Source organism: Aplysia californica, unplaced genomic scaffold (assembly GCF_000002075.1).
Source record: "Aplysia californica isolate F4 #8 unplaced genomic scaffold, AplCal3.0 scaffold00268, whole genome shotgun sequence".
Taxonomy (NCBI): domain Eukaryota; kingdom Metazoa; phylum Mollusca; class Gastropoda; order Aplysiida; family Aplysiidae; genus Aplysia; species Aplysia californica.
Genome location: NW_004797538.1, coordinates 772,415 through 788,532, shown reverse-complemented (window position 1 = coordinate 788,532; position 16,118 = coordinate 772,415). Strand labels below are relative to the sequence as shown.

The 16,118-nt window shown below is 41.1% G+C and overlaps 1 protein-coding gene across 1 annotated transcript in view; it reads left to right on the top strand.

Annotated features, from left to right (window-relative positions):
• The window catches only part of LOC101849298 (F-BAR and double SH3 domains protein 2), an 81,716-nt gene that overhangs the window by 37,122 nt on the left and 28,476 nt on the right, over window positions 1-16,118 (top strand). The window contains exons 4-12 of the mRNA XM_013084021.2: window positions 2,463-2,477; window positions 8,971-9,115; window positions 9,953-10,089; window positions 10,647-10,710; window positions 11,367-11,495; window positions 12,937-13,059; window positions 13,999-14,094; window positions 14,753-14,902; window positions 15,676-15,765. Of these exons, the coding sequence (XP_012939475.2) occupies window positions 2,463-2,477; window positions 8,971-9,115; window positions 9,953-10,089; window positions 10,647-10,710; window positions 11,367-11,495; window positions 12,937-13,059; window positions 13,999-14,094; window positions 14,753-14,902; window positions 15,676-15,765 (949 nt within the window). The remainder of the gene's footprint in view (window positions 1-2,462; window positions 2,478-8,970; window positions 9,116-9,952; window positions 10,090-10,646; window positions 10,711-11,366; window positions 11,496-12,936; window positions 13,060-13,998; window positions 14,095-14,752; window positions 14,903-15,675; window positions 15,766-16,118) is intronic.

Sequence of the window (16,118 nt, the reverse complement as noted above, 5' to 3'; positions counted from 1 at the left end):
TCTCTCTCTCTCTCTCTCTCTCTCTCTCTCTCTCTCTCTCTCTCTCTCTCTTCGTTCTATTTATCTATCTGTCTGTCTTGCTGTCTTTCTATCTGTCTGTCCGTCTGTGTGTATGTGTTTGTACCTCACAACTTCTTGTGACCGATCTATTTCATCGGTTCCTGCCTTGCAAGTCGCGACTTCAGCGCTTTTTTGTCGTATCTCCATTTTGTTTTGTTGTTTTTTTAAAGTGAAAACAATTCATAACAAAGAGTAAGCTGAAGAAGAAGTCACATTTTCACTGTTTAAAAAAAATTAAGATACGACAAGAAAGCACTGAGGTCGCGAAGTGGTTTCGTCCGGCGTGTGGTGTGGGTGGTTGGCGGGTGCTCTGGTGTGGTTTGCTTCTTCTTTCCTATCAAACTTCTATCGTCCTTTTCTCCCCTTCTTCTTTTTTATGTTTGTTCAAGGAGCTCCTTGTGTTTGTTACTCTCTTGTAACACCTCTAATCATCTGGCACTCATATGACCTTATGCAGTTGCGAGCGCCGTAAAACCTCTACTAAAACTAAAAGACGGCGTGTGGTGGCGGGTTTTCCAAGACTCTGGTCGTTCTTCTCCACCGTTTGTCTGTACGTTCTTTTGTTGTTCATTTTAAGAAACGTGGCTGAGGGTGGTCGGCGGGTGCTCTGGTGTGGTTTGCTCTTTTTTTTCCATCTAACATCTATCATTTTTATCTCCCCTCCTTCTTTTTTGTGTTTGTTACTAACTTGTGACACCCCTTAGTCTTCGGCACTTATATGACCTTATTGTGTTGCAAGTGCCGTAAAACACTCACTAAAACAATACGTATACATAGTACATGTAACAGGATACTTAAAGTTTTACAGTGAGTATGGCGGATTATTCGAGGATGCCACTGATAGGTCCTACTTCTTTACTTTCCCTCTGTTGTTTCTTTCTGTCTTTCTTTTTCCCGACACTAAATGGCCGTTATTGTTTTGATGAACGTTTCTTTACCAACACAAACTCAATCAAACAAACAGTGAGTGGGTGGTTGGCGGGTGCTCTGGTATGGTAGTTCCTCCTTTCCTATCAGACATCTTTCTTTCTCATCTCTCAGCCTCCTTTTCTTTGTATGGTACTCTCTGGTAACGTGTCAAAATCTTCAGCAGTTGTATAACCTGTTTGTATTGCAAGTGCCGTAAAACTCTTAATAAAAACTTAAGTTTTGAGGGGAAAACTAACGGGATGGGGACGATGGCATTATGATGACTTTGCGATCATTGATCAAACGGCACATTTTTAAGAATGATAATATTCTTATTACTCTGCTGGGGATTCAAACCGGGGTCTTGGCCACCGGCGCCCCAGTCCAGCAATCTGGTTGAGGCTCTCGTGGCCTAGAGGTTAAGGTGTTGGCCTCTCATTCAAAGGTCTTGGGTTCCAATCAGGGTAGCGGCCGAAAAACTTTCTTCTCTAAAAGTTTCTCCTTTCACCTCCTTTCCTGCTCTCTAGCAATGTGCTGTCGTCTGCTTTTGTCTCCTCTTTCTGCACCCACCCCCTCACCTCCTTTGCCCCCTCTTCTGAGCTCCTATCTCTTTATGCAGCCTTTCTACTCCTATTCCTTGGCTCCTTACTGCTGTCTTTCAGCCACACCCCTGATCTTCTGGTTGGAAAGATCTACACCTAGCCTTCTCGGACAAGGACGAAAGATCTCGGAAGTACTGTGTGCAAGTTGCGCACGTTAAAGATCCATTGGTGGTTTAAAATCGATAAGAGTAGGCTTCGGCCTGGGCAAAATTCAAAAATTTCCTACCAACTGTAATTAGTACGTGTGTCCCGCGCGCTCATATGACCTTATGCTGTTGCGAGCGCCGTAAAACACTTACCAGAAAAAAAATAATCTCACTGCTGAGCCTGCCGGGGCTTTTGGTGGTGCATTACCCGGGGTGTTGTGAGACGGTCGTGTGGCGGGTAGTTGGAGGGTGCTACAGGTGGAAGGCACTGGAAGGTCCTACTTTTTTTTGTCCCTCTGTTGTTTCTGACGAGCTGTCTTGCTTTTTCCCTGCACTAAATGACCGTTATGGTGCCGGTGTGTTTCTCTCTCTTTACTCAAACTGTTATTGGATCTTGAGGCCTCTTTGTAGCTTAGACTAGGGTTGTTGTTGTTGTTTTTTTGGGGGGGGGTCTTCTGATGCTTGGAAAAAGTGGAATGAAAATGTGTTTGTACGTGATTTTTAATATGTACTTGTAATATTATAGTCGGACCATCGTATACTATTATTCTGTGTTTTTTACGTTTATGTAAATGTGTGTCTCACTGTGTATGCGCGAGAGCGCGTGCATGTGACGTATGAATACTTGTTTACGTGTGTGACTCGTCTGTGTCACGTGCTTTACATATTGCCACCAGCAGTAACTACACTACTCATCTCATACCACATTCTCATTCATCATTGATCGTTTCCTTCACCACTTCAGTTTAGGCGAAGGGAGGTAAGTGGAGAAAAAAACCTAGCCCCCTACCCCTGCCTGTCCCGAGGCAAGGCTGCGATTGCTTCCCCTTGTTTGTTGGTGTTTATATGTGTGTTTGCGTTTGTGTGTTTGTGCGTGTGGCGGCCTTGTCGTGTAGATATAGAAGCCTCCTTTAGCTACAGGGTCTGGCTCGGTCTTGCTGATTGTTTATCTCTGTCCTTATCAGTTGCCGGAAGTCTCCCCCACTCTCGACCTTTACTTTTTCATTTCTGTTTTGTTTGTTGTTTGTTTTGTTCTTGTTGTTGTTTGGTTTTTCTTTCGTTCTGTGGTTGCCTCGAGATACACTATTTCTGCTTTGTTACAATACTCCTTTTACGTTTTGCTTCATCACCTGCGATCCAGTTTCTCACACGGAACCAAGGCCCTCAAAATACTTTCAATGTCTTTTCAACCCACCCAGAAAAGGAAACCGTCACTTTTCTTCTTTTTTTTTTTCATCCCCTTCATTTTTAGATGTGTATCTCATGTTTGTGTTCTTCGTTCATGTTTCCTTTTATTACTTTTTTTTTAATTTGCGAGAATGGAGATGCTATACTTTCATCTTTTATTCAGAATAAATATCAGAGGTTTTTGTCCCCCTTTTTTGTATTGATGTATTTGTCATACGTATAATTCGCCTACTAACTGCGAGCATGTTACATTGATGTCTGCGGATAGTTGGGGGTTTTTTTTGTCTATCCTTAACATTTTTAGAAAGTTTCATTACAATCTTTGGTCCAGAGCATTTGTGAAATACAACCTACATACCCATTTTATTGTTATTGTTATTATTATTATTATTATTATTATTATTATTATTATTAGGCTATTATTATTAGGCTATTATTAATATTATTAGTATTATTATTTTGTCAGAATGCTCTGGTCTTTGCTGCCCCAGAACTGTTAGAATTGTTGCCACAGGCAGAGGTGACAGATAAGGAGGTGAAAAAATAGGGTTTACTCCCGGGTGATAGAAAGAGTGGGGTGTATGGGGGAGGGGGAGGGGGTAGAATAGAGTGGAGCTAGAGAAGGATGAACATGTAATAACCGAGTTTTGTTTGTTACTTAATTTATCGTTTTATCTCAAGCAGGTGTGTTAAAGGGTGGTTTGGGGAGGCGTAGGAGGGGTGAGGTGTGTTTAGCCAAAGTAAATGATGAGATGCCTATTGTGTTTGCCTCTCTGTCTGGTCTTACTATGTCCAATTGTGATACATAATAATGTACACATGCAGTACTAACCTTTATTTCATGGGAACTGTGTTGTGTTTAGTGTTGTAAAGACATTTTTTTACCTCTTGGCTGTATGAATGAAATGTTCTTGACTGCATTACATTCTGTGTGTGTTTTCTGCTTGTGCATTTTTCAAAGAAAATGTTTTGGGCAGTTTAAGTTCTTGGTTCTTTATTTTTCCATGTGTGATTAAATATTGTTTATTATAATTGGTTGTACTTTTTTGTTTTATTTCATTGTATTTGATTTTGTTGAATTTTTAAAGTGTAAGATTTCTTTACCCCACCCTACACGTTACACATACACCCCCTCCCTTTTCCTCTTGGTTTCTAGAGGACTTTATCGTGTAGTGCTTAATTGTAGTGATGGGGTTTGGTTTGAGTTTGTTCTGAATAGATTAACTTCAGGGGGGGGGGGGGGGGGGTTATTGTTTGTTTGTTGTTTTGTGTTTTTTTTTGTTTTTTTAATTTGTTCTGTCAAGCTGATGAATGTTATGCCCCGTCGTGAACAACTGGTCATGTTGACCATGCCGTTTGTCCTGATCTTTTGACAGACCATGGGGGTGTTTAGTTGTGTCTTGTCTAGTCTTCAATTACAATTTTGTTCTTATTTTTGTATGTAAAAAAAGACGGGGGGGGGGGGGTCTTTTTTTTTTTTAACTGTTCATGTTATGACTTTCTTTGTTGGATATAGTTTGTTTTGTTTGTTGTTGGGTTTTTTGGGTGGTACTGTTTTTTGTTGTTTTGGGGTTTTTTGTTTTTTTGCTTCTGTTTTTTGTTGATCTTTTTCTCTCTTTTTTTTCTTTTTTTTAAATACATCAATTGATTGTAATAAAGTGTCTTAAAGTTGTAAAACTCATTCAATTATCAAAGCTTTTTGCCATCGCCATCATTATGATCTTTACTTAGTTCACCTGTTCTGTTTCTCTCCACGCTCACAGAGATTTTTTTCAGTAGCATTTTTTGTACTGCCATTGTTGTCCATACTTTTAAGTACAATTTCTTTTACCATTTTCTGACTCCCACAAAAATTAGATACAGATGTGGGAGGGGGGTTAAAAGAAATCCATACCCTTCGTTATCTTTCATTTTTCTTCATCTATGCATAGCTTTTATTTTACTCGCAGTACCCTTTCGAGTTTTATCTGCTTATTATATGAGACGATGGCACCTTTTACTGTTTTTTAACATTTTTTTTTCAAGACAAGGTAGAAATATTGTTTCTGTATGTACCAGAAGTTATGTTGTTAACGTACCATTTGTTTTTCATTTATTATGTTTTGTTTGACAATACATGTTTTCATGATGGTCACTTTTACAATTTGCTGAGACATGTCAGAGATGTTGTTTGCATGTTGCTGTTGCGGTCACTTTTTTTTGTCATACTTTGTTCATTTCTATATTAATTTTTTGCTCCATATTACTAGTTAAAAATAGTTTCATAGACCAAACAAATGCTGATATATGTATATTTACACTGATTTTTAAACATTTTAAAATTAAAGTACTGACCCGAGCCAGCCGTACAGTGAACTGTTGTGAACAAGACCAACTTGTGTTTCGCGCGCTCATATGACCTTGCGCAGTTGCGAGCGCCGTAAAACCCTACACTACTAACTAACTAAACAAATGCTCTCATGATATTAGTCAGTTTTGTCAGTATTTCCAGGTGTTGCCGGGGGGGGGGGGGGGGTAGGTGTTCTTTTCATATACGCATTTTAGTACTTTAAAAAAATTCATCGCTTCTGATCGTCAAGCTGTTAGTGAACATCTATCATTGTAACTGGAACCTTTGCCCATCATTTCTTCATATTATTGTGTTGCCACCTAATCAATCGTGGGGGAAATTGGTTGGGGGGGGGGGGGGCAACGAGGCCAGCATTGAATGTTTCATCACTGTGTTCTGTAATCTATAACCATGTGTTGTTTTGCATGGTCATCTTCTTTTTATCACCATTTTCCACTTTCTGCGTTTTTTTAATGTTTTCGTTCCTGTTGCATCTTGATCGCAGTGCATGTAGAATGACTGAATGAAAAAAATGTTCCCTGTTTGTGTTCTTTCTTGACTGCTGGCGAATATGTGTCAGCCTATGATGCTTATGGCATGCTCACAAGTAAACCGCATTTACTGTACAGTGGAATTCACTTAAATCCAAGTCTGCATGACTGCCGGGTTTTCCTCGGTATAGCAGGGTTTTGTATTTAGAGAGGACTGCTCAAACAGAGGGAAAAAAAGTTGGAGCTTTTATTTTCTTTCAGCCAACGGCTGTTTTTAGATTTAAAGTGTTCGGTTTAAGCTGACTCCACTGTATTACTTTTTCTTATCTCTTGAGATTTAGGCTTTTTAAGACTCGGTCATTTTGATTTTTTCTTTTAAATCAGGGCATTTTGTCATCTGTCAAGACCTTGAGTGTGCGGTTGGTAGATGTTCGTATGTGGTTTGCTCTTTCTTTTCCTATTAAATAGCTGTGGTCCTGATCTGTCCTCTTGTGTTTTCTTAGTATGTTGCTCTAGTAACATTTGTCATCTTTGACATTTAAAAAAATTATGTTTTTATTAATAAATGTTTGTTCATTCTTTAAAATAATGAACTAAGCAGTAAGTGACTCTTGCATAGCAAGATATAATGAGTATCATCTGTTCAAGTGAAGACAAAAAGTAAACAATAGACAATATACTGTGGACCAATAGTTTTGTGTTGGGTTCCTTGGTACCTTTTTCTTGTCTGAGGACTTCTCTGTAACTTTTGGAAGCTGCCGGATGAGGTCAAAGTTTCAGATGGCTTATTTGCACAACAAGTGACGTGAGCCGTGTAAGGAGTACGGCTGGTGTAACAATGTCTGGAGATCTCGGAACAAAGGATTTTGTCACTGCTTGGAACATGAGTGCACCATATCCGTGGCTTCATGGTGAAATCAGGCGTTAGTCAAAATAATGAAATGGGGGAATGCAATGTTATTTCGCCTTTTGGGCAATTTTTTTTAGGGAGGGGGGTTGTTTTGTTTTGTTTGGGGTTGTTTGTTTGTTTGTTGTTTTTTTTTGGGGGGGGGGTTGTTGTTTAACGGTTTAACACCTTTTGTGTTGTTATAAAAACTTCTTTTTGTTCAGGGGTTTTCGGAAAAATGTACATGAAAAGCACATAAAATGTAAATTTGCAGTTTTCTATGGACACTCAAGCTTTAGAAGTCACCAAACTTTGCAGCCGTGTTTCCACTTATCTTACGTCTGACATCAGACAACCTCCTTCACCCACAAATATTTCGACTTCTATTCAAGATTGATGGGTATTTTTTGTCCGCAAATGTAAGATTTTCTTTTGAGTTTCAAACTAATACCAAGAACTTCATATGCCCTTACAATGACAAGTGCCTGCTTTCACCTGTCGTGACATATTACATGATAATGTCTGGAGACCTTGGGGGAATGGATTTCGCTGTTGCTCTGAACATGATTGCAACACATGGGTTTATGAAGTCCAGCTGATGTGACTGCCTTAGAGTCAGCCATACAAGATTGAAGTGGCAGCAGTGGAAGCTTCAAAATATTTTGAGTTCAATGTCCCTGCTCATTCTTTGTGACTGCTTTGTACATGGAGGCATGTGTCATCCCCAAGCCTTAAATCAATGGAATCCACAAGGAAAGAGAAAGAAAGGAAGGCCAAAAACCATACTTGGAGGAAGGAATTCGATTTTTGTGTAAACAAGATCAGCTGCACAGAGGTGGAGACTATAGCCCAGGACAGAAGTATATTATGGAGAGCTCTTGTTGGTGGTCTATGCATATAGGTATGGGGGGACAAAGGATGATGATGATGGTTAACATCTCTCTTAGGCTGATGATGGTGATGATGATGGTGATGATGATGATGATGGTAATGATGGTGATGGTGATGATGATGATGGTGATGATGATGATAGTGGTGGTGGTCATCTCTCTCCCTCTCCACCTCCCCTCCGAGTAGTCGGATGCAAAACCCAACTGTGTATCACAAGGCGATGCAAGCCGTTTTGTCATGGACAAAAACGCGTAGACGTAATAGTTGTTCGGATATGCTTGCTTTTGTGATGTTCATTTGTGTGTATTTTTTTCTTTCTTTGATCCTTATCTTCTTGTCTCTGTGCTTGAATTGCAAAGCCACAAGATCTGCTTCCAAACTTCCAAAATGATTTTTTAATTTTTTTTATTTATTTTGTTAATTTTTTGTGTGTGTGTGTTTGTGTGTGTGCGTGTGTGTGTGTGTGTGTGTGTGTGTGTGTGTGTGTGTGTGTGTGTGTGTGTGTGTGTGTGTGTGTGCATAGCAGGGCATTCAACTCATTTACATAAATGATTACTCAGAAAGACATTTTACATTTAAAAATACCTTTGCTGCATTTGTGTGTTTATGTCTATGTGCTCAATGTGTGAATGTGTGTGTATTTATGACTTTGTGTGTATGTTAGCGTTTGTTTATAGATGAATATGAATAATTTCATAAGCTTAAATTACGCTTGAATGTCCAATTTCATCATTGATGTAAAGCACCTGGAGCCCAATTTGGGAGTAGACACAATATTATTATTACTATTATTATTATAATAATTATTATTATTATCATTGTTATTATTATTAGTATAACCATTGTAATTGTTACTGTTTAAAGTTGAAGTCGGCTAAAAAATATTTGATGTGTTATCTTTTTAAAAAATTACTTTTAATTTATTTAGTGCTCAGCGGTCCGCACTCCATTGTCTTCGCTGACAAAACAGGCGAAAGATTTTTTTCTTTTGGTGACTTTGAGTGTTTCGAGTGCTGCTTCTCTCCACAGAACATGGGTTGTTGGCACGCACTCTGATGTATTCTGCACCTTCTTTCCTATCAAACACCTGTGTTCCTTGAATCTCTCCTCCTTTTATTAATCTGTTATCTCTAATAACACCTCTAACCTTTGCTAACCTTCGGCATTCACCGGGAGGTTGGCAGGTGCTCTGGTGTGGTTTGCTCCTTTTCTTTTCTTCTGTCAATCATATCTTCTTTATCTCACCTCCTTTTGTTTGTACTTACTCTCTGGTAACACCTGTAATCTTCGGCACTTCTATGACATATTTGTTGTTCAACAAGGACATGTGGTTACTTGAGGGAGACATTGCACCACCTCGAGCGAAATGCTCGCAGCTAAAGGAATTTGAAAACAACAACAACATGACATTTTTGTGTCGCAAGTGCCTTAAAAACTCTCACTAAAATGAACCTACAACTGCCCACAGAACGGTGTGCACAGTGTGGCGGTCAGTGCTGGAGGAGTCTGACCGGCTGGCCCGGGCCAGGCTTCAGGCTGCCGAGGTGTATGCAGAGAAGGCTGCGGAGCCCCTCAAGCCCACCAAGGCGGCCAAAGTACAGTGTTTCAAGAAGGTAGGACAGGACGGAAGATTGATTGTGCCGCGTGTTGGGGCCTCAGTGCTGCTGTGTGCATAGCTGCCAACCATTGCGTAAATATGGCCGCTTTTAAGCCCAAGGGGGCTATCTCTAAAATTGCTGTTTTGAAAAAAATGGAAGGTAAAGTTTTGGCACCTTGTTCAGTTTCTTTAAAATACAAGGAGAGTTTTCTCTCTAACCAAACAAATATACACAAACAATGAAACCAAACTTCTCCTATAGGTAGGGCAATGCACACTTTTGTTGTGGGTCAAAATTTTTGGAAAGCCCCTAAATCTCGGTTAGCCCACTTGACCTTAAAAGTGACCATATGTATTTGCCATATGTATTTGTGTTTGAGGGTCGTGAGTATGGAAGTGCGTTTTGTTATTGGAAAATACATATTCTCTGTTCTCTCGTTTTGCTCCTAATAGAGACTCGGATGCTTAAAGGAAAATTATTATGAACATTCAAGACCAGAATTTTCCCAATTGGCTCGGTGTTATAGCAGATGGACATTGAATTTTATGTCCAACATCTTAAATAACCTAACAGTGTTGCAAGGAGTGTTAAACACCTACAGCCTACCTGACATAATAATATAGCAAAATCGGCCAGATGTGGGAAATATTTTCGTAATTTACTAATTTCACTATGTGTGTGTTTAAAATTTAAAAAATATACATGTATAAGAAACAAAATTTGGGAACCGAAAATCTGTTCACTCTGTGAGTGTTTCGCTATGTGCTTGTTTTGCTATGTGCGTGTTTCTTGTGTGCGTGCATGCAAGACTCCTTTGATTTCAGCTGTTTGCCCTGTTGTGTCCACCCCCAGGTGATGCCCCAGTTGAGCACCATACAGACGGAGGTGGCCCAGTGTGTGATGGACTTGGTCAAGGCCCAGAAGCTCTACACCACAGAAGGGGGTGTGGCTTACGAGGCTCGGCAAAAGTCCACTGAAGCGGAGGACAAGTGAGTGACCTGACGTCGAGATGTTTGTGTTGATATCTGCTCGTCTGTCTTGTGGGAATAAATTTGACATTTGGGGGGGGGGGGGGGGGGGGGGTTGTGCTTTTGGTCAGAGGGCACCACTGCTAGCTCCTACCTTGTGATTCATGATCCCTCTACTGTTTCTGTCTGTTTGTCTGTCTTGGGGGTTTTTTCACCCTGCACTGAATGCTCATTATCGTGTCATTTTTGCATCTCCTTTGCCCAAAAATGCCAACATCAATCGTACTTATCTAAAATGATAGGTCTAGTGCTTCCATCCTAAACTGGGGATGACAACCTTTTACATCAAGGTGTGTTATAAATATTCTAGTCAATAGCAACTGCAGGCGGGTGGTTGGAGGGCTCCACAAGTTGGTCCTACCTCTTTACTTTCCCTCCATTATTTCTGTCTGTCAGTCTTACAACTTCCCATCACTAAATAACCGTTATTCTGTCAATGAGCTTCTGTTAAATCAAACCGAACAAACAAAACAACTCACAGTTATGTCATAACTGATACAAACTACTGTGTGTTTCAGGTTGAAAAGAAAGTCGACTGGGATATTCCAGTCTTTAGCGAGTTTACAGAAGTCGTGCGCAAAGGTAAGAAGAGACCTCCCGCCCCTGAGTAATATTTTGACTGTGTGTTTTTACATGTCATGAACCATCATTGTGGGTGGTTGGCGGGTGCTCTGGTGGGGTCTGCTTCTTCTTTCCTATCAAACATCTATCATCCTTATCTCCCCTTCTTCTTTTTTATGTTTGTTACTCTCTTGTAACACCTCTAATCTTTTGGCGCTCATATGACCTTATGCAGTGGCGAGCGCTGTAAAACCTCTACTACTAAACTAAACTAAAGAACCATCATTTACCTATCCCAGTATACCTCTTGCACATTTATAATGGTACATACAGACTATTTTTCCATGTTGTTTGGCGGGTACTCTGTCGTGGTTTGCTCCAATAAAACATCTATCGTCCTTATCGCTCGTTCTTTTCCTTGTGCGTTATTCTATAGCAACGCCTTTAATTATTGGCACTTATATGACTTTTTGTATTGCAAGCGCTTTAAAACTCTTACTAAAACTGAAACAAAAAGTGACTGCTTTTTCTGAGGTTTTATTTATTTGTGTGGTGTCCATGTGGGGGATGGACCAGTTCTCTGGTGTAGTTTTCATAATCATTTCACTCACACTAAAACTAAAACTCGGCTAACTCAAGCCATCTCACTGTGGTCCCCTCCTCATTGTGTGTCCCAGCTCCGGAGTCGCACGGAGGCCAGTGAAGTGAAGGAGACGTCGGCCCGCAACGAATACCTTCTGTGTCTGGCGGCTGCCAACGCGCACCACATGCGTTATTACAGCACAGACATGCCAGATATATTAAAGGTGAGTCAGCTTTTGTTGTCTTTTTCTGTAACGGGGCATTAACCTGTTCTTATGCAAAGTAGAATTGTAAATGGACTGATTCATCGATGTCCTGCTCATAACTGTGTCTGAACTGCTGCAGGGAACTGCTGCTTTTTCTTTCCTAATCCTTACTATCGTCCTTTTTCCTCTACTTCTTTTATATTAAATGTTTGTCACACTCTTATGACCTGCTATTTCCAGGGTGCCTTGATAGTTGAAGCAGATTTTGTGCTGTTGAAGCTAGAGAGGTGAACAGAGTAAGTCTGATTCCCCGAAGGACCTCTCTGTTGACATCCACCCCGTGGTGCTCATATGACCTTATGCAGTTGTGAGCGGCGTAAAACCTCTACTGAAAGTAAAAACAAAACTAAAGGTCTAGTTAAGGGGTCTCCTTCCTTAACTCTTTATCTCTTAAAGGGGGTTTTCCACTGTGCTGGGGCCCTTTTTTGTTACAAAACCTGAAAGTGACATACAAATCACTAAATCAAAAGAAATAAAACATATTTTTGATAGTTTTTCAATTCAGGAAAAAACCCTCGTAAGAGGACCTGTCTTCGGCAATTGCAGAAAATTAATATAACGTTGTACTGTGAAGGAATGTGACGGAACCGTTGTGTTGTACTGTGAAGGAATGTGACCGAACCGTTGCCAGGGGCTCACCAGCACAGCGAATCTGACCATAAACCACTAGGAACAGCTTGCCAGAGATTACGATTTGGATAAGGATAAGGAAGTGTTATTTTCTTACGAATACTTTCACAGTTATTGCACTAGTCCATAGCCGAGCTTGAGATTATCAAAGGTGTATATCTTTTTTGTTTAAATTGTGTTCAGTGACTTTCATAACTTTGTATCATGATGTGACTTATGAATTCTTTCTGTGTCTTCTGGGTCCAGTTTCGGTATTGTTTAAGATTTGAATGTTACATTGAGGGCCTTTTTCTTCCTTTTCCCTGTCGCGTGTGTATTTTTTGACACCATGTCTTCTCTCCACACCGTGGGTGGTTGGCGGTTGCTCTGGTGTGGTTTGCTTCTTCTTTCCTATCAAATATCTGTCGTTCTTATCTCCCCTCCTTCTTTTTTGTGTATGTTACTCTCTTGTAACATGTAATCTATTCTTTGGCACTTATATGATTCTTTCCTATCAAACATCTATCGTCCTTATCTCCCCTTCTTCTTTTTTATGTTTGTTACTCTCTTGTAACACCTCTAATCTCCTGGCGCTCATATGACCTTATGCAGTTGCGAGCGCCGTAAAACCCTCTACTAAGACTAAACTAAAAACTTATATGACCGTATATATAATTGTGTTTGCTAGTGCCATAAAACTCTTACTAAAACTTAAACTTCTATTCACCCCCCTTCCCCCCCCCCCCCCCACCACCACGAATACCACCATCACCACCATCACCACCACCAGACACTGGACTGTGACATCTACGAGAAGATCCAGGAAGCACTGACGGTGGCCGGTCAGACAGCGGCTGATCTAGCAGAGGCTGAGAGCTCCAGCTTTCAGACCATTGCTGTAGAGGCGGCCAAGGTGAGGCATTAGTTGGGATGAGGGAGGGGGGAGGAGGAAAGAGGAGGGTGGGTGGTTGGCGAGTGCTCTGCTGTAGTTGGCTTTTATCGTCTTTATCTCCCTTTCTTCTTTTTTGTGTTTGTTGCTCTCTTTGCTACACCTCTGGTCTTCGGCACCTATATGACCTTATGGTTTTGCAAGTGCCGTAAAACACTTACTTAAACTAAAAGGAGAGAGGAGGGGGGATGGCGCAGCAGGCAAAGGAGGTATACAAAGAATAACTCGAACAGATGAGTACCAGGGAGAAAGACCCAGGATTTTTGCAGGGTTTTTTTTTTTTTAGAGCTTCCAAGCTGAGGAATGGTTTTTTCACTATTGTTGCCAATGTCTGTCTTCAGACGTAGCATTTGATGATGATTGTATCTGGTTAGATGCTTCCCAGGAAGCTGAAATGTTTTGAAACGTCAGAGGGTCTGTCGGGATGATTATAAATTTTAGATTGCATAGTGTGTACTTTTACAGCAGGGATGTGTGGTATATAAATGCAGTCTATTATTGTTATTGTTGTCTATTGTGGGCAAGCTGTTAAAATGTAATGAGACAGATAATACGAAAATCTGTACGTTGTGCTCACATGACCTAAATAAGTCAGTGGGTGGTGGCGGGTGCTCTGGTGTGGTTTGCTCCTTCTTTCCTATCAAACATCTATTGTCCTTATCTCCCCTTCTTCTTTTTTATGTTTGTTACTCTCTTGTAACACCTCTAATCTTCTGGCGCTCATATGACCATATGCAGTTGCGAGCGCCGTAAAACCTCTACTAAAACTTAATAAGTCAATAGTGCCACAAGAGATATGCAATACTAATTCTAGCTTATTAGCCCCATACCCTTTTAACTGCCTAGAGTTACTCATAGCATGTTCCACAGAGAGGCTGTATCTGTTGGTATTTCTCTCCCCAGATCTGTCGGCAGTTCAGCCATCAGTGTTACCTGTTCCAGAACCCAGTGTTCACAAACCTGGTGCAATATCAGTTTGAGCCCACTAATGGGGACACGGTGAGTACATGCTACATGCACACACAGGGGACTGTTGTAATGGAGTTGTAGATTTTGGGACTTATTGATCTGTACCAGTACCCGAATGCTGCTCTTTTGAGGTGATTTCTTACTTTTTGGGTAGGCAAATCACGATTTAGTTCTTTTGCTGATGTAGTCTCAGAGTAAATAAATACAGTATCTAAGCCGTTTGAAAAATATGATTAAATTTTTTCTAATCAAATCATGATGTTTTTTTTGGCTTCAAGGGTGAACTTTTCATGTGGGTAGACATGATTTAGTCTGTGACCTATTTGTGTTGCAAGTGCCGTAAAACTCTTACTGTGTGTGGTTGGCGGGTGTTCTGGTGTGGTTTGCTTCTTCTTTCCAGTGAAACATCTATTGTCTTTATCTCCCCTCCTTCTTTTTTGTGTTTGTTACTCTCTTGTAACACCTCTAATCTTTGGCACTTATATGACCGTATTGTGTTGCTAGGTCCATAAAACATTTTCTAAAACATAAACTCTTGCTGAAACTAAAACGTGAACTGCTTGATTTCTAGGAACTCTCTGAACTGTGTATTCCTGACTCTGGTTGTGTTGTTCTGTCTCCTCCCCTCCACCCCCTCCTCCACCCCCCCCCCCCCCCCTCCACCCACCCCACCCCCCTCCACCCGCAGTGCAATAAGGTGAGCAGCGACCACGGGGCGGGCCCAGAGCTGGAGAAGGAGGCCCGCAAGTGGTGCACAAAGATTGCCAAAGAGACGAGGGCCATCCGGGACTACTACCGACAGATGACCGTCATACACAGCATGCGCTCTGGGGACCGGGTGAGTGAGTGAGCGAGCGAGCAAGCAGAAGTGTGGCTGGACCACGGGTTGTTCCTTTCTCACTCCTTTATTTTTGCATTTTGTTCCTATAATGCTGTTATGACAACCCTAAGATACCTGAACGTCTATGCTCACATGTACTTTGATGGTCTTCTTCTTTCTTTCAGTCATCCTTCTTTTTCTCTTTTTCTTCTTTCTTTTTTCATCCTTTCACCGAATGCTCCAACTCTGAAATGAATGGTATGCATAAAGCTAGGCGTTAACTCATAATAATAATGATGATAATAATAATAAATAACATTTTTATAACGCACATCCCCGCTCAACAGAAAGCTCTATGAACTCTACAGTCTATACCTCAGCAGACCTTAGAACACTCATAGACGTTCTCGGCTTCCCGGGAAGCATGCAGTTCAAGCAACCAATTAACTCTTCATGTGATACATCACTGTCTTTCAGTACCCTGTACCGTCATGTGCTGATAAATCCTGATATTGGTGGGTGGTTTGCAGGTGGTCTGGTGTGGTTTGCTTCTTCTTTCCTGTCAAACATCTATCGTCTTTATCTCCCCTCCTTTTTCGTGTTTGTTACTCTCTTGTAACACCTCTAATCTTCGGCACTTATATGACCTTATTGTGTTGCAAGTGCCATAAAACACTTACTTTTAAAAAATGCCGGTATTTTAAAAGCTAATTGCTCAAATACTATCAAACTGACAAAGTCTCTCTCGTTGTCTGTTGCCGGGTAAATAGAGACGTGTTATCCTCCCTCAGGTATCGGAGTCTGGCAGCCAGGAGTCAGCAAGTACCACAGACCCTGAGGTGAAGCTGGAGGAGCTGAGGCATAACATCCGCAAAGCTGAGGTGAGGATCGTGATAATGTAGAGATGTTTTTACACTTCCATCGACACAATTTGGGTAGGCCTAATTTAAGAGGTGGGATTCTGACCCTGTTCGTCAGGGACAGCTCTGGCTGAGAGGGGTTCAACATCCCACCAGAAAGACGGGAGTTTCTCGTTCGATTAAAAATTCTCTCCACTCGGGAATCAAACCCTGGTCTCCTGCATGCTATGGCGAAAGGCCTAACAGACACTTGTGGGGATGATTGTAGATAAGGTTTAGGCTATAGGTGGCAGGCATGGAGGAGGCACTAGTACTCGACGTGCTGAAATGAAATGAACAGAGAACAGGGCACATTCATTAGGCTCTCGGACTCG